Below are 19,647 nucleotides of genomic sequence, written 5' to 3' on the forward strand. Positions count from 1 at the left end.
AAAGATGTGAAATAGTGAAATTAAAGGGTGAAGTCAGTAAAATGAGTCATACACAAGGGACAAGTAAAATGCTAGTGCTCTTTAATGAAGCCATCTGGTGCGACATCCTAAACCTCCAAACTACTAGTACCCTGAAATGGATAAATAAGCAGGTAGGGAGGGAGTTTTCAGCAGGTATTATGCCAGTCATATTACTAGGACACTACCTTGAAAAGGGCAATTATCTGGAAAAGTGGAAATTTCAATATTTCCAATCTAAATGGAAAAATATCTTGTGGATATAATACCTGAGCTAGATAGTCGTATCTTTGTACCATATGACAATTTAATGACCTCCAATATGCCATGTACTACATGGTCAATAGTATGTTTGGTAATACTTTTCATACCATTATAGAATTTAATTCAACACCTTAATAGATCATCATAAATAATGAATAGCTCCCTGTTTTTGTTTCTTTTTTTTTTAATAAAAATGAGGATTGTGATTATCTGAGATTTTTCTCACCTTTTCCCCCCCTTTCCATCTGTGTATACAATGTCAAGATATGGAATCCACCTGTCATGAAACTTTCATGTTTTGCAATGAACTGAGTGCCGGGATGAATATTCCCCGATGAGTCATCACCTTCATCACCTTAAAGATAGCTACCTCTTCTCCTCCTTATGATGGTGAGCCTGGAAATAAATAGAAATTGGTCACTAGTACAGATGTCGTGGACAGAACGATTCAATTAATTTGTGTAAATGTGATACATGTAGATGTCATGGACCAAGGCAGCATGTACTTGAGTTATAAAAAAGGGAAGAAGTCCTACATTTGTAATACAAGTGTGAAAATAATACCAAGAGCTGTCGAACATTTTGATTTTTTTTTCTTTGCTAAATCTAAATGCAATTTTAGGGAAGACATAGAGCTGTTTTTTATGTCGGTTTATCACCATATGGTAAACTTATACAAGAGGAGGATTTGCTAAGCGCGACAATCTCCCTTTAAATTGAAAGCAAGCTTATTTTGAATTCGTGACTTCTTCTGTGCCCTTCAGCTGAAGGCCACTTACTGTAAAAGATGATGACGACGTGGGTGTGTGGGTGGGGTGGGGGATATAATGAGAGCAGTAAGTGCAGTGTGGTGATAATGGGCAAGATTTCTGCAGCCCGTGTGGTTGGACAGTGAATATGATATATATAGCTCTTATCCGCCCATCGTTTGCATGACCGTTGCCGTACACTCGGCAAGCTTATTTCATCGCGATTCCGCAGGTAAGAGCGTATCGGTGCCGTTAGTCATCGGCTTGTTTACTGATGTGGCGCTCTTTATCGACTCCTCTTCCCCGCATCCGAGATGATGCTGTCTGTTTGCTCCTCAGCACCCCTCAAGGGGGGTTTTTCGTTTCCCACCTGAATCGAGGGAGATGATTCTTGCCTGGTCTGATTTTTAAAAGGGATGTAGAGCGCGAAAGGAATCCTCCACTGAGATACAGCTGGCAAGCAAAAGAAACAAGTGTTCTGTCGCTCTTCCTGATAACATTATGAAATTGGGGTTAAAAAGCCAGACAGCGTGTGATCATATTGAGAAAACTTTCAAGACTGATTTAATCAAGTGCACTCAGGGCATTGTGTTATTTTGTGATCATGATTGAGTATTGTAGAATCTTGAAAATGACTTTTTCTTTATTTTATTTGGAACATGATGATATGAGTGAATTTTATCAATAGTTTGTCATTTAAGAAGACTATGCTATCCCGAGAGGTGTCACTTACAGTATAATGTTATATTTCATGCCCTTTCATGCGGTCTCGGCTAAAGTATTTTTTGCACTTGTGCCATAATAGACTATGTAAACTCCATTTGTTTTGATCCTCAGGTTTTTTTTTTTAATCATTTAAGTGTGTTCTTTTTTCTGTAGGGTATGATTTCTTTCTTGGACTCTCTGTTTTCATTTTTTTCCCTGCCTATTTTTGATATGAAAGACAAAAATGTAAGTAATGCTGTTGCCAGAAATATTGCACACTGATGAGGTATTAGCTGTAGAGGGAATGGATTCTTGTTGAAACAGTTGCTTTAGACGCATTAGACTGATGAATTCAAGACTAGGACGCAATATGACTACCTTTTCATGAATGCTGTCACCTTTGCCACTGAATTACACTTTCTGTACCTCGAATGTCAGAAGGAAATTTGAATAATTTCATGACATTTTGGCTTAAAAAGAAAAACCATACATGTGCAAGTTAAGATTGGCATGATTAGTCTCCATAATTCTGTATATATATATATATATTATATATATATATACATGTATATATAATATGATGGCACAAATCTGACAGATAAGATTGTTTTAGATGTAATTTGCAGACTGAAATGATCTTTAGCATTATGCACCGAAGACGTGCACTTGTTGCTACAATTTGATGGCTAGTGAGCCTGCACTAATTCAAATCAGACACCAACATGTCTGCATCCAGTGTGCTGGAAAGCATGGACAATGGAGTGAAATGGTGGTGGTGGTGGAGGGGGAGGGGGGGGTGGGAAGGGTAGACAGGCCTTCAGCTTGGTGCACCATGGAGTGGCCAGACTGTGGACCGCTCGCATCCACTCCAGTCTCCAGAGAGAGGGATGCAGCCCAGAGCTCCTGGTTGCCGTGGTGATGATTCCTCCACTTGGGAGAAGCGCATTGAGAGCGTGGACAAGTCAAGAGAATGCACGCAGAGGATGACTCATCAAGGCACATAATTGAATTGTCCATTACGGCTCTAAAATTGCCCAGGGCATTCTAATCGCTGGGTGCGAGAAACTCAATCTATAGAAACCCCCCATGTGCATACATGCACCATGAAAACATACACAATCACACACAAAACTCTTTTATGTATACCTGCACTGCAGTTTGTCCCACATTTCTCTCTCTCTTGCTCTCTCTTCTCTCCCCTCCCATCCCCCTTTCTCTCTCTCTCTCATGCCCTCATCCCCCCCTCTCTCCCTGATGCTCGCTTTCACACACCATCCCTCATCTCACGGTCTCTTCCGCTCTATCGGCGTCTCTCTTACTCATCAAATTGCGGAGCATACTCTCAGTGCATCAGTGGATGCGGTGAATAGCGTTAATGTTTGTATTCAGCGATCTTGTGCGCTCTAGTCGCAGCGTGTATCCCTGTTGCATAGGGCAGCGATACGGTTGTGAATAGGAACGCATCCTTGCGCCGCTTGACTTCATGCCGGTTATCCTGTGCATACAACTCCTGTATTTGCCCGTGGTGGATGCACACGCGGATCCCCGTACTGCGTCGCTGCACGGACAACAATCGAGCCATGGGCTCCTCGCGGTAGGGCTGGCTAAGCAGATGACACTGACAACAAAACCTGTTTGACTGCATCGCGGCATCCTTTTTTTTTTTCTGTTAAAAATGGGAAATCCTTCCCCACAAGAGATTGCACAGATGAAGGTATGCCTCCACCATTTCAAATCATTGCCATACACTGAAATAGATGTGTGCAGTCAAAAAAGACTCTGTCGTGTCTTGATATTGGTTGTGTTGCATTGACAGGTGTTTGCCCTAATCTGTGTCTGATACTTTATATAATGTATAGAGTGAAATGTCTTGAAGTCATCAAAAAGTCATGTGTAAAGTGGGCATATGTGGCTTTTTCCCTTTAAAGGTATTCATTGCATGTAAGATATTCTGTAAGCAGACTACCATTAACCAGTGTAAGATTTCAGTATGCCCTAAATAAGCTTAACCCCTCTTTTGCTCTAGAGTCATATCTATGGATATTTTGTGACTAGTTTTGCAATAAATCATGAAATCATTTCATATTCTCATACATGAGAAAGCTTGTGAATTCTTCTTTTCCCAGTCAAACTAAGTTTTATACTTGTTGATTATGCCTACAGAATTAAAAAAGTGCCTTAACCCGTTGATGACAAGTCCCGAGTATACTCTGACAGGTGTCTATGGGAAATGCATGTTGTAGCAAAATCAGCCCGTCCTCAACAGGTTAACATGCCCAGCATGGGGGATGGGGAGGAGATTGTGTGAATGTGTGTTTCATACTGTGATTGTGTTATAAAGGGGCCAATGTCATATTCACTTGTACAGTAGGTGGCTCTTACAAAACAACAAATTGTATAATCATGCTGTCAGGAACATGTGGAAGCAGAGTTTATATGTGACAGTTTGCATCAAAGTCTGTCACTAAATGTTGAAGTTAGAGTTGCATTATACTGGATGAAAACTGAATTTATGTTCTTCATATTCCCAACAGCAATAATATTGAAATTTGATATACTGTAAAAAAAAATTATGTGCAAGTCATTCGTGCTTGCCTGGGTTAGATGAAATTCGAGTGTTTGTAATTCTGCAAAAATGAATTATAGAATATTGTAACAAGAAAAAAAAGTGCTTTTACTCTTGTGCGAGTTTCTTGTCATGCGAAGTACGCAAAATTTTTCACAACGTCGAAATGCCCACTTTTACAGTATACACATACTTCCTGAATCAAGGGGGTGTTTAAGATTAAACAGTATCTCATAAGGAAGGTAATATTGTAAGAAAGAGACATGGCCAACAGAAATGCTTGCAGCAGCAAAGGTTAAATAGCACTTAAGTACTGATTTTAACTATTTACCTCATAGACATCTTTGGTAGATGTGACATTGCACAACAGCGGACATTGACATTTCAGCTAGGAGGTTCTGTATCCATAGTATAGTCTGAAACTAGTTATATGCACCAACTATTTTGCGAAGTTTATCTGTCCACAAATTTGGCAAGTTGGGTGATATTCCTTAATTTCAAAAACATCAAAGAAATTTAATTCTGATTCCGAGATGAATGTAATGTGCACGCAACATTTCTTCGTTCAGTGCTGTACTACACAATCGCAAATTTAACCACTTGCGAAATTGTCAGGAAGTATGTATTCGTGACAAATTAGACTCACTAAACATATGGCGTATACAGTAGTCCGATAGGTACATGCATTTCAGTCGTATTCATATGCTACACTCCAACCAATTCTGTATTTGATATGAGTGCATGTGTGTGTGTGTGTGTGTGTGTGTTCATGCAAGCTTCCTAAAACAAAGCAACGGCATACATGTACTGTGGCAATCCACAAGTGAGAACCATTCACAAAGTTTTTGAAGATACAAGATTATGATGTGTGAACATAATAGGAATTGTGTTTGTGTGAATGTAGTGTGAAATACCTTAAAGTAGGTTTACATCTAGGGTAGACATAAGTTGGATGATGTGTGATAAGATTCTTGATTCCATTCAAGTTAGTATGCCCATGATTTCTATCATGGCCATTACTAAAAAACTGAATAATTGGTTTTTATTTATGTCATTGAAGGGAAGTTTGTCAATCAGTTACCATAAGACTCCTGGTGTTCGCAACAATACATACTTTCTACATTGCGTAGTAAGATTTGAATGAATGAATGAATGAATTGCTTTATTGTCCATAAAGGAAATTCTCTTTTCACTGGTTTTTTACATGTAGTCCACATAGTGAACAAGACATGTCCCCACATGTGTAGATGTGTGGTAGCCCTATTTGATAAATCAAGGAATGCATACCTGGTAAGGACTCATGACCCTCAAATTCCTTGACAGAAAGAACATTGCTACCGATCATAAAAAAAAATAGAATGATATGAAAAGATGTACAACCTAATATGCTACAGGTTGCTCCAAACCATGATTGTGCATATTGTATACTGTAAAAGTGGATATCTTCTCGCGACTAATTTTTCGCGCTTGGCCACGTAAGAAGAGTTTCGCGTGTTTTTAATTCCGCGGAATCAAGACATCAACAACTGGAACTTATGGCATGCAAAAATATTCGCATGCTTTTATTTTCACGCTAGCTTGCGGTTGTGTGAAGTGCGCGAAAATTTCCACTTTTACAGTAGTGTCTGTTTTGAAAGTGCGTAAAGCATATGAACATACAGTGAATAAACAGTGGACAGATCCACATATGAAGGCCTTTCCATGAGTATGTTTGTGTGTGTGTTTATATGTTTGTTTATATCTGTCTGTGTTTAGAAGAGCCCTCCGAGATTCACACTGAAGTGCATGTTGGGATTAATAGAAGATGACTAAAAACTGGAGCCAAAGAAGTGGCTGTAGTTTTAAGTGGTAGTCTGCAAGTAATTCATGAAGTATCTGTTTTTGTATTGAAACCATCAAGACATAATCTGGACAGCAAAGCAAGTGAAATTAAAAGCTGTTGGGTAGATATAGATATTATAGCTGATCATATCAATGAGCATAATTAGATTAAGATAATTTAATGTTAGTGTCCAAGAGAAAACAAGGTTTGACTGATGGAAAAAATTAAAGAGTTGTCTTCTCGACAGTGATCTGTTTTTGCTTGTGGGTGTGTGACTCACCATTGGCCCATGTGACTAACAAGTGGAGACAAATTTGTAGCGCCCGTTGTCAAGATCAATGCACATTTACCTTTCACAGTGTTCCAGAGCCTTCCACTCCGCTATATTTGAATCTTGTTTGGATTCCAGAGGGTCCTGAAGATCCACATCCGGGCAAACGTAGCCCCGGCTGCGATGTTTTTTTTCCCCCTCTCCTGTTTGCTCAGTGGATGTTGTGTGACCCAGAGGATGCACTCTAGTGAAAGGCTCCAGCCATGAAATGATCAGCAGCAATGCTCCGTCCCTTCAATATACCACGACAATTTCCAATTCCTTGATGCATGATCAATGCATATATGTAATGCATGCCAAGTCAAAATTGCGTGGTTATGTTTATTTATTTATTACTTTATTTATTTATTTATTCACAACCAACATCTTATAACAGGGACATTCTGTGTATCCAGCAGACCTGCTTTTCAAGGAAGCCCTGTACACAGTATACATTGACTTCCAGATTAAAACAAATAGTACAAAACATGTTAAACGTGTATTTTATGCACTTTTCACCTTACTTAGCTAAGAGATCTCCATTTCCACCCTTTCTTTCATCATAAAACCATCATCTTAACCTTAATACCACCCAGTGTTGGATTGTTTGTCTCTCCTAGCCAATTGGTGTTTCTCCTCCTTACCCCCTCCCCCTTCCCCCCCCCCAAGATATGTGTACCATTGTCCTATACCTAGCACCACCAAGTGTTAAGACGGTTCATCTCCCCCCCCCCCCCCCCCCGCTCCCCGCATCATACATTACATATCACCATTCTCCCTGTCGTCAACGGATACACTGCATCGCGCATCAGATCAGACCAAATCCCCCAATTTGCCACCCAGTCTTGCCGAGTGACTGTGTAGTGATGCTCGCTTTGTTTTTGTGCCTCACATGTGGAGCATCACTTTCACATCTTAAAGGTGTCCTACACATGTTTTCCTGTTTTTAAAGAATATTACTATGAGGAAAAGGTGAAAATAGAATTGTGACACATTTGCTCGTTGGGCTATTCAGCTTTAAGATTTTCCAGTTATGGTTGTGCTTTGTGACATTTATCTCATTTTCCTGAAGTTGTCATTGTGTTCAATGTTGCACACTACTGTATAAGCTGTTATTTTCGCGAGGGTTTAATTTTCGCGAGTTTCACAGATTACAGTTGGATCGCGAATTTAACAACACGCGAAAATGTCTACATGCACTTTGTTAATAGAGCACTAACGTAAAGGTCAGCGTCGAGTTGCGAAAACAACATCTCGCGAAAATGTCTATGAACTCGTCATTCGTGAAAATATCTGTACACGAAAATAACAGCGTATACAGTATTGAGTAATATATAGCATGATGCACATTAGGAGGAAATGATTCAGATCAATAATGATAGTCACATACATTGTAGTTACACATTCCACATGTCAGTTTACGCAGCAATGTTATTGCAAACAAACAAACAAAAATAAAAGGAAACAACGTTCACAAGTATTACCATCTGCGCTACTGAAGGGTATGCAAATTCAATGCCATTCCACCCTGCTCTTTCAATTGTAAAGTAATACTTTTTATACAGTCTTAAACAAAGTTTTTCTCTGAAAAGGCCTTAAAGGAGTGAGTAGTCATTTGTAGGAAAGTGCATATAAGAGAGAGAATTTTCTGCATAATAAAAAAGAGAAGTAGTGAACCATCATACATCTTGTACAATATAATAGATGCACATGAGCAGACATTAGGAAGGTTATGTGTAAAAAAAAAAAAAATGTGTATTGATCTAACTTGCCCAGGCTAGTGTATAACAACAAATATGTTTGCTGAAGTAGATATGCTCCATTCTTCCAATACGGGATATCATATTTTGGAATAGTATATTCATCCTCTAATCATGAGTTGATTATATTTTACGTGTAAGTTAATTTGAACGTGTAAACCTTTTCAAGCTTGTATCGTTCGACTCAAAATTTGAGTTTTATCTTTAATTTTTGGGCAGATGTGAAGGATCTTCGTGGTGCCCCCATTTTGAGCCCCCTGCCCTCCCCTGCCACAGGAGCTGTGGTAAAAAAAAGCCCACTCGGTTATTTATACTTTCACACCTTCGCACTGCTTCTGAATGAATTGCCCTCAGGTGCATATTCCCGCGTGGCGTTTTGCCCTGTAAACAGCAAGCATAGCCTTCTTTTGGCCTCGGCAGACAAAGAAGTGTTTTTGACCCTTATTCGCTCGAGTACTGGGGATGAAGCATGCATGTAAACTTGACCTCATCTGAGCATAGAATTCTACTGTTATCTGAATTCCCGTTTTTACAACCACATTTTCTGAATTGTCATCTGAATTCTAACACTGTTATCTGAATTCCTGGTTTACAGCCAGATTTTTATGTCTGTTATGGCTGTTTAGTTGTAAATATCTAAGTCTTGTATTGTTTTCATTAGTTCTTGCTGTCATAATCCCAAGTGAAGTTATAGCCATGTACACAAAACAAAATCATTTCAAACACAACTATCACATGATTATGAGCAGATATACAATTAAACTAGATAACATTTAACAAACCTGTCTTGAATGAATCACAATGCGAGAAGATTTGGTTGTTTTCATAATTTTTGTGATTTTGTAGCATCACAATCTAACTACAGGAAACAGTTTAGGTGGCATTAAACTCTAGAGGTTCTGCATATGTCTTGTTGCTTCACATGATATTTATCATAAATCAGCTTTCAATTAATTTCCATATTACCAGTTTCATGCTACTTCTGATGAGTTTGCTTGAAAAGTGATAAAATCATTGCTACTTTGTCGTCGTAGTTTTTCATGTTAAAAAAAAAAAATCTTGTGCAGTATGACATTTCTGTCAGAGTTAGTTTCAACTGTGAGGTCAAAGGTTTAGGTCAAAGGTCGTGGTCACTCATCGGGCAAGAGGTGTGCAAGAAATTGAAGATTATGTCACCCCATATGTTGCTTCTAGTGTAGTAATGGAAGTCCTGTTGAATGTCCTGGAAATCTGAAGGGTAGGGAATGTTTGTCCCTTTTTGCAGTCTGAAGACCTAATGCTTTCTTCACATCAGCAGTAGATAGCATCAGCACAGTGATGAGTGAAGGTCTTCTAAAGGGGGGTGGCACCTCCGGCATTCGATTGTCAGCTGCCGGCGGTGTTTGCGAGTGCCTAGAAGGTGTCCTCTCCCCCCCAATTAATGGATGGCACAGTTTCAATTACAGGCTTGGACCCTCCTCCGAGCCTCAGAGGTAGTGGCTCAAAGATGGCAGCTTGGCCTTTGGAGCATTCCTGGATTGATTCCTGAATAATTGTAGAGGGTCACCACACCACTCCCGACCCAAAAAGCAATGTTTGGTAAAAGGGTATTGATGCCATATACCCACCCCTCTTGTGTACAGGAAATGTTTACATATATTCCGTCTGTCCTTCCAAGCTGTTGCTTGTACCAGTGGTAATCATCTATCAGCATGCTGAATTTTTTTGCATTCAACTCTGATTTGAATACAGTCCCTTCACGCAAAACAACCTACCATTACCGATGTATTACGTACGTATTCGCCTTTGTGAGAAAAAAACAAAGATAGAGAAGAAAAATTGAAATCAACCAGACTTATTGAAGGAGAGGATAGGACACTTGACCCATATCAGATGTCATCTCATGCATAGTCATGCGTGCATAGTAAATGCTGGCAGAGGTACTTGCCCACCACAAAAGCTCATGAGGTTTTTCTACTCTCCAAGCTGTCCCATGGAATGACTTAGGTTACCGCGGGGGGAGGCGCGCAGGAATAGCTTGTGGTTTTTTCATACTGTGCTGTTTTTTGCAGAACACAGGGATGTATAAAAGGTAGAACCATTTGCAATGAAAGCATATTGGTCTTTAAATTACAAAAAGAAGTCTGTAACACATATTTCTGCATCCCTCAGCATTAGTATTCACATTTCATTCAAGAGTATGTGGCAGGAAGCTAGAAAACCATCTTCAAGCACATTTGTCAATACATATACTGTAAAAGTGGACATTTTCATTGTGTTGAAATTTAAGCACGCGAATATTTTTGCTTGCCATACATTCCTGTGCGTGATGTCTTGATTCTGCGGAATTATAAACACGCGAAACTCTTCTGACCCAGCCAAGCGCGAAAAATTAGTCGCGCGAAAATATCCACTTTTACAGTAACTGCAAAAATATCTGTGAATGTGTTCAAATGACTAATATATTATGAGCTCAACGAGTTGTGATGTTGTTAATCTAGGCTGCCTTCATGATTGTTCAATTCAACCTGAACTGTAAGTCACCGTAGATAAGAGCCAAAAATTTGTTAAAAAGTGGATGAAAATGCATTGGGTTGCTTATATCTGCTGGTGAGTTTGTGTGGCTACTGTCCTGCAATGAAGAGTATACACTGTGATTTCACATTAACCCTTTTACAGATCATCTCCATCATATGCCATGGACACTGTGCACAGCCAAGTTGCCAGCAATAACCACGGTGTAAACCAGTGCCATTGTCTTTCAATCATGCTGTTGTGGTGCAAGCTTTAGCGTGAACCATGAGGGTTTCACAATACCACACAGTTAGTAGTTAATGGGACCACACAGTTTCAGTGTTTCTGATTCTTGCAACAGAGCCTAAATGTATATCTATGTAGCAAAGATAAGATTTATCAGAATTATTTTGCAGTACTTAGTCTCTCTCTCTGGTACTGTCAAATTAGAACATGGTGGTATGTTTCATTCATCCTTTATATGCATACCAAAATTTTAGAAATGAACAATTTGGCGGCCTGATCAGGCCACCAAAAAAGGGCGGATGTTGCCTTTGGGCCACCAAAAATAAAAGTTAGTGTGGAGCCCTGGGGTTAGGGTTAGGGTTTGAGTTAGGGTTAGGTTTAGGTTTAGGTTCAGGATTTAGGATTAGGGTTAGGGGAAGGGGAAGGGTCTGGGGTAATTGTCCAGGGGGTACATGCCCTGGACCCTTTGATATATGTCTTATTTTCGCAGTTTCTGGCATTTCATGTTTTGCTGCAAACAAGGGTCACCCTTAGTTTTTGCCCTTTCAACAGGCAATACAGAAAAACCCTGTAGGACACTTTTTTTCCTGGTATGCATAAGTCAAGGGAAACAGATATTCCACTATAGATACATGTACTTGTGGCTATTACAGTAGAAACATTGGCTGTATCTCCGTGCTATGATAATTTACTTGTTTGATTTTTAGCATCACAGAATTCGACTGGACAAGGCAGACAATATTTTACAACAGGAGGTTTTGACTCAACATGCCTCTTGACGGACATTTAGGTTCTACCAAGTCAGTGGGAAGAGAAAAACAAGATGATCATGGACAACTAGATGTTTTTGCCTGATGCGCCTTTTAAGAGATGTGTTGGTTCTGGCAGGGCTGTCCAAAGACAAAATGAGAGAATATTGTACAACAGGAGTCTTTGACCTAATGTGCCTTTTGAGAGGCTTGGCGAGTTTTAACAGGATGGTTTGAAAGAAACAAATTGGAGGCATCGTGATGCGACGCAGCAAGGCATGACAGGCGCCTGGAGAATTTGTTCGATTGTGTGAGGTTAGACCGGGCATCTCCTCCCTGGGGAGGAGTTGGGGAGACAGTGTCAGAACGTTGAATGTTTATGTGCGCCCCGTCAGCGAGCAGCGACCTTTGCTTTCTCCACAACCCTTGACTGTCTCTGGTTCATATGATCAGTTAATGTTTGTGTGGCACATGTGTTTGTTTTTCTGTCTGTCTGTCTCTCTCTCTTTCTTTCTATATTTATACATCTTTATCTATTATCATCTGAAACTCTTAACATATCTATTTCATTTTTATCTATCCATCTAGCTATTTCTCTATTTTGAGGTCACTGTAGGGCTCTTTTTCTATTTACCAGTATTATTCTCTGTGTTTATCTCTTTCTAACTCTCAGTATTTACCCATCAAGCAAGTTCTCTCTCTCTCTCTCTTCCCTCAAGTTGTATTTGTTTCTCTCACTCTAGCTCTCTGTTTACTGACCTGTTGATTCGTAAACTCTCATAAACGCTCTTTCTCTCACACGCTTGTTGTGTCACGCGATGATAGTACTTGACATTGAGATAAAACATCGTGCTCATGGATGACAGTGTATTTTCTGCTTGATTATGTTGTTTTCTTTGGGCAAAATTATCTTCGTTTGTGCTGGTTTGCTGGTTTCCTCGTTCTTGTCTTTATAGCTACTCAGCCATACTTTACCTATTGGATGGACTTATGACGAAACTTCTAATTAAACAGTCAAACAGACAGTAGGGGTGGATTCAGGAATTCCGTGAAGAGGGGATGCCTTTACAAAATTAAAGGGGGGCGCACGCACCCCTCCCCATTTTTTCTTTTTATTTCTTTTGTTTTAACAAAAAATAAAGGGGGGTGCACGCCTGGTGTGCTTCCCCCCTGGATCCGCCACTGGACAGGAATATATATCTAAGTGAAGCTTCACACAGGGAAGTGCAGTCATTTTGGACGTAATGAACTGTGCTATATACATTTCTTCTAAAATTAATGAAAGAAAACATCTTCAGTGACTCTTTAACCTTTTCCTATTTCTTTATCTTGCAGACGGAGTTGTCTCAGGCTCTGACTTCCCTGTCGGAGAAAGCCAAATGTGCCAAGGATTTCCTGGTTAATCTAAAGAACACAATAGATCATGTCCAGGTAAGGAAACATTGCTGATAACTAACCATGCTGGTTATCACTAACCATGCTAGTAACTAACTGTACTGGTAACTAACAATGCCAGTAACTATCCATGCTGGTAACTAACTGTGCTGGTAATGAACCATGCTGGTAACTAACCATTGTGGTTACTTACCATGTTGGCAACCAACTGTGGTGGTAACTGTGTGGGTAACTAACCATGCTGGTGACTAACCATGCTGGGAATTAAACATGCTGGAAACTAAACATGCAGGCAACTAATCATTCAAGAAATACCAATAGAAGTTCTTAAATTCTCCCATTTCATTTCAGTGTTTGATAACTTGTACAGCAAAATTCAAGTCACTGCCAGCCGTATATCATGTGGTGTTCCATGTTGTTTAAAGAATGCTTTCTGTCCTTTATTTTCTCAGCTTTTGTAAGAAGGAATGTACTTCAAAGTTGACATATTCTGTTTAAATCAATATCATATATTTTCTTGTGGGGATAACCATGTTAGTGAGTGAAGTGCTTGATAATAGAATGATGTAGATCCATGTGATACGGTTGTCATCATTTCACCTAGAGTTTATTTGAATTCAGAGTTATTTCAGAGACTTAATGGAATGATGCATTAATAAGAATTGTTTGGTGCAAACATCACCTTGCTTTCTGTATGGTTAAACTTAAAACCAAAAAACATGAAGGTGTCTATTCTTTGAAACATCAGCACTATTGCATGAACTTTTGTCTTAGATTGATATTGGCTGTGCATTGTACTGTTTGTTCTCAGGTAGTGGTGATGCAAGTGATTAAGGTCTTTTCAGCTCAATAACTCAGTTGCCATCGAGAGTGTGCATGTTATAATTCATTGATGAGATCAATTTGTCAAGACTGTGGTGAATATGAAAAAGTCACGTCTCCAAGGACTAATATTTGATGAGATTTACTTCTGTGTGTATCTTTGTGTGTTTTTGTATACACCAGGAAAGCAGTGTGGATTTTGAAGCCAGTTTGGTGGCAAAGTTTGATGAACTCATCAACGTGGTGCAGAAACGCAAAGAGCAGCTCATCCTGCAGGTAAGATGCTGAAAGAACCAGATATATCAACTTAATTTCCTCTCCCTCTGTCCTCAAAATTTCATTAGTATTCCCCTTTTCTGTTTGCAACAAGTATTTTCATTCAATTGTTTAGCTTTTTACATTACATTTTCAAACAGAGCTTTGTGTGCAGTACTCTGAAGCAGTCTATGTTTTGTGCATGTCCCTTGAGAAGTTGATACATGGATTATAATATGAGTCTGTGTTTCCATTGCTAGACATCTTCTGAAATGATTGTGATAAGTTACAAAGTCATGCTTGAAAAGTCAAACATGAAAGTTTCATGTAAATTGTCTCTTTGTAAATAAGACTGTACTGCATTTAGATCAAATTGTACAACTTTTACATGAAATTCTGAACAGCTTTTTGTGCAGTGCTCTGACGTAGTCTGCAGTTCTTGCCAATCCTTTGAGAAAGTGATAGCTCAAATTATAAAAGACCTTTTTTTTCCAGTACTGCTCTTCATATAATGTAAAATTTACTGATGCCAAATGGTTCATCAGCAGTCGAGCGCACAGGATAGCTTCACAAACCAACAAACTCCTCATCAGATGTCAATCAAGTCAACAATATCTGTGGATGTTTGAAATTATCCTACTTACTAGCCTTGTTAGCACCGGTTGACAATACTCAACTGGTGAGACTACTGCCTCAAGAATGCATAGATTGACGACATCATGTTTTCTATTTCTATTAGCTAGCACTACAAGTCACATGTGTGAGTGTGTGCACTGGGAGCGTGAAATCACTTTAGCGTGACAAGATTGTGACCGGCAAATGACGGCAAAATTGCGGCGGGATTAGGGTGGTAGGAACCCAGTGAATCATGCCCATTGCGGCAGAAAATTGCACCGCTTGCTCCAACGTTGCGAGATGAGTCAGAATGCCCCGTTTAATCACCCAATCAGTGCAGCCAAGCAAGCAACAAACCAAGCAAGGCAGCAAGCGATGGTAGTATATAGCGATGGTGGTTGAGGGCCATTTAGCCAAGAAAACAGCACAACCATGTGTGCTTATTTTGTTACTGTTTCCTTTAATTCCTCATTGAGGTAATTTTCACTCTCAACTCCGCAGTATCTTAACGTTTTTGTGGTGATGTATCAAAGTTCATTTTACTGATTTGATAATCTTGTAATGACTTGGGAATTGCCAAATGAATGTCATTCACATTCTATCCCATGTAAACATATTGATGATGATTATCAACATGATATTGGTGGTTCATTTTTTAACCAGGTACTTTGTATTTGGTATCATTTACATGAAGTAATCATTGGCCCATTCATAATACATTTACTCATAAAAGCCATTTAGGCAAAAAGAATGGAAAATGTGTCCATGAAAATATATATATATTTTAAAATGATTATCTCTGTCATTGCACAGAAAGTTATAAATGTTATTATGTGGTAGCAGACAGAGTTGTAGTCATTTGACTGTATTGAAGATTGAAGTTGATGTAAAAGGAAGATAAAAGTGGTAATTTTGTTCCTCGTGTGATTAACATCCAGAATGATATCAATGTCAGTATCATATCTGTACAGATATTGAAGAGAAACAAAAGAAATGAACGTTATTATTCAACATGATAGGGTCATGCATTTCTCAGTCCTTGCGCTGAAAATAACTTCTTTGTTGATTTCCTGAGGTTATTGACCATTGTTGACATAGATTTTGCTTGTCATTGAGAAGTAGATTTGAAAGCCTCTGTAGAAATCAGATTAGATGATGGCAGTCTGTTCTTTACCACTAAATAGAGGAAATTCTATGAATTCATAATACTCAAAATAAATCAGCACAGCTGTAAAGATGATAAAAGATAACACAAATGCTGTCACAACTGAGTGGCCCCTACTCTAAGCAGAATGTCAGCTATAGCAAAAAGTACAAAGGCAATTGAGTGAAAATGACAGTTATTTTGTTCTGAAGTGGATAACTGAGGTGCATCAAAAATCATAACAAGATATGCCCCATCCAATGAAGGTACAGTGCTTCTCAAGTATCTCAAATAACATCAATAAGATGACCATCAATGCAACGTAATCAATCCAATCAGTAAAGTTATTCTTGAAAGCATTAGAGCTCATACAGTCTTCATTACTTTGCATCATTCCACTCTTTTCGTTAATGACGAAAGATATTACCCAGGCTACTCGATGCGGCTCTTTACCAAATTGGAATTAAGTGTGGCGGTGGAGTCCTCCCACTACAATTTTCCAATCAGGCTTGTCAGGTTTATTGGGATTCTGCATGTGTACTAATAGTTTGAGACACAACAAAGAACCGTCTGTATTTTATATGGTCTTGCCGCTTAAATTGGCGAAGTCGAAACTGGGCTAAACATGGCTTTCTAAGAATTTAGTGACTTAAAAACAAACCAATTACAATGTGTATTATTTGTGTGTGCATGTGTGTGTGTCTTTCTGTCTTCCAAAGATAGCCTCATAAATCTGGCAGACGAACGGAATTTCTACAAGAAAGTAAAAATAGCGCATGCTCATTTTGGTGGGGTGTATTTGTGCATTTATTGATTTCCTGAAATATATCAAAAAGAACAATTTTATGGTTTATGATTTGGTTTTAGTTACAATCAGCTTTATGCTAGGATTCCTAGAAGTAGAACTAGAACTAGAAATCATCACCATGAGTAGTTTATGTTATTCATTTTTAAGGAGTCGACAGACTCAAGCCTGAAAGTACTCAGTGGATACAGTTTAAGAATTATTGGGCAGTAAGCACTGAGTCAAGTATAAAGTGTATTCATTTTTGCACTAGTGTAAGCTTGATAAAACTAGCCCTGTTAAGCTCAATTTTTTCTTGTTGGAAGTACTGACCAAAAGTTTGCTGGCGAAACTTTTCCTACATGCAAAATATTGCGAATAAGAGGATGAGATGGTAGGATAGCTTAGATTTATGCAGATTGGTATAATTGGATGACAGATCAATTGCTCAAATGAACTTGTCAAAGAAAGAGTCAAATCTTACAAACTCAATTTGTTCACTTTTACTTCAAAAAATATTGTTGTGCAAGTCTGATACTTGCACCCTCACCACATGAAAAGTGTATGGATACCTGAGTAAACAAATAGTCATTTCTCCATCTTGGATAAACAAACACTCACTAGATATTTGGTACTTTGGATTTATTTCTAAGATTTGAAAGTATCACTAATATGCTTGCTACTGGCCACCAGAAATCAGCCAAACAATAAAGGTAGCCTAGCTGAAATTCTCATAAACTAATTCTAAAGATTGTCATTGTCACATGTGCTAACTCTCTTGCAATTCAAACTGGTCCATGCAGAGTAGCAAAAATACTAAACATACCACGCTGATGCAATCGGCGGTACTTATATCAATTTGATGTGGAGAGAGAGATGGAAAGAAAGAGAAAGTACGAATGTTTGCTCTTATATATCGTGCGAGCACTTTTCTGCACCTCATCTTGACAAATGTCTGTGGCCGCAGCCTGGCTCCACGTGGTATGAATTAATTATACGCCGTCCAAGGCTGGTGTCTGGGCACGGGGTCTCTCATTCTGCGACATGTGACGGCCTCGTCTTTGTTTAAAGGGATCGTATAGTTTTGGTTTAGACCTAACTTCAGGTTTCTGTCATTTTTCAGTCAGATAATGCGAAACCTCTTACAAAATATGAAAGAGTATGTAATTTCAAGAGGAATTCAACGTTTATTTGATGAGAATCGGTTGTGAAATAGCTGAGATATCCAAAAAGAGTGATCCTAATAAAAGGTGGGACCCACCTTTTATTACGATTGCTTTGTTTTACTTTGTTTTTTGGATGTTTCAGCCATTCCAAAACCAATTTCCATCAGATAAACTTTGAAGTCTTCTTAGAATGGTATGATCTGTATTATTTCATAAGTGGTTTTTTGGTGTCTCGCAAAAAGTTACAAGCTCAATCCTAGTCTCCACCATTACTGTCCCATCCCTTGAAGTTTCAGTCGCGTTAAGACTCTTCTGCCGATCCATTCTCTGATCGCAATGTACTGACACGGGCAGAGCATCATATTGGAAAAAAGGGATGTACATTTTGAAGTCTTTGAGAGCAGATGGTGCCATGAGCATGCTTTTATCACATACGAATGTACCAGAGAATCACTTGAAATTGATTACACATGAAAAGCACACAAAAGGGTAGTTTCCAGAAGGGCCCCCGATTCCCCATCCTTCTCCCGATTATTAATGTGAGTCGTCATCACTGCTTTTGTTTTTGTTGTTTTGTTTTGTTTTTTTAACAGATAGGTTTATGACTGTCATTGCATTGACAGCCTGTCCATAGTGCCACAAACTGCTGTACAAATTATTACAAAGTTTCCTCACATATTTTTAAATGGTAGTGCATTTAAAAAAAGTTACCCAAGGGTGTGTTTAGACTATTTCGCAAGTGCTTAAATATGCGATTGTGGTGTACAGTACTAAACGGAGAAATGTATGTGGGCATGTGCATTCATGTCGGGATCAGAGTTAATATTTTTGTCTATCTTTTATATTTGTGAATAGCACCTGACTCATGAAATTCACGAAAGATAAAGGCCTTGCGAAATATTTGGTGCATACAGTATCATTTCTGTCTGTCTGTCTGTCTCTCTCTCTGTGTGTCTGTGTCCATCTCTCTCTTATTCACACTCTCTAGACGTAGACTCTCATACTTGAAGTTAGTGAGGGGTTTTGAATATCTCCTTTCCTTTGCATTTGTCACAATCTGCATTGCAATATGAAAAAATGATCTATCTTCAATTTTTTTTTCTAACCCTTGTAATAATAAGTAAAACATGATATATTCGCAGCATGAAATTTTCGCGAATTGGAGCCAACGGCCTTTTTCATGGCATGAAATTTTCGTGAATTGCAACTGGCATTCAATGCATATAGTGTTGACAAGAACTTTCGCGTGCATTTTAATTTTGCAAATCTTGGCGCTCACGAAATTTGCGAAATTAAAATGCACGCGAACATTCCTCGTTTTACAGTATGCCTTGTGCTGTGTGTGTGTGTTTGTGTGTATGGGTCATTCCATGGGGTTGGGCCTGCTCTAGATTTTCATGTTGTGCAGGGAATAAAAGTCATATTCTGAAAATTTTATCAAATAATTGCTTGTGGTTTGTGGTTATTCTTGGAGAGAGATGTGTGAAGAATTATTTGATGAATAAAAAACAAGCCTGTGTACAAATTTATTTTGTCTGTGACTGTTTCATTGTTGATGTCTCATGGTTTTTTTGTGGTACCAGTTGTGACAAAAATATATGCCATTTTCATGGCAATGTAATACAGAAATACACAACCTTTCAGCATTATGCCTATCATAATTAAGAGAGGCAAGGTGACTTCTACAAAGACTATAAGGCACATAAACATGTGTCACAAAATAAGAACACCAGAGCATCTTGAAGCAACCTCATACCGATGTTACAAACGAAGTCCGCGGCGAT

The 19,647-nt window shown here is 38.8% G+C and overlaps 1 protein-coding gene across 1 annotated transcript in view; it reads left to right on the plus strand.

Moving 5' to 3' along the window:
- Positions 1-19,647, plus strand: part of LOC139739143 (E3 ubiquitin-protein ligase TRIM9-like) — a 75,692-nt gene that overhangs the window by 23,183 nt on the left and 32,862 nt on the right. Inside the window, exons 2-3 of the mRNA XM_071649763.1 lie at positions 13,018-13,113; positions 14,083-14,175. Of these exons, the coding sequence (XP_071505864.1) occupies positions 13,018-13,113; positions 14,083-14,175 (189 nt within the window). The remainder of the gene's footprint in view (positions 1-13,017; positions 13,114-14,082; positions 14,176-19,647) is intronic.

This window comes from Diadema antillarum, unplaced genomic scaffold, assembly GCF_040938485.1.
Source record: "Diadema antillarum isolate AM-2024a unplaced genomic scaffold, OU_Dant_1.0 scf00000029, whole genome shotgun sequence".
In the NCBI taxonomy this organism is placed as follows: domain Eukaryota; kingdom Metazoa; phylum Echinodermata; class Echinoidea; order Diadematoida; family Diadematidae; genus Diadema; species Diadema antillarum.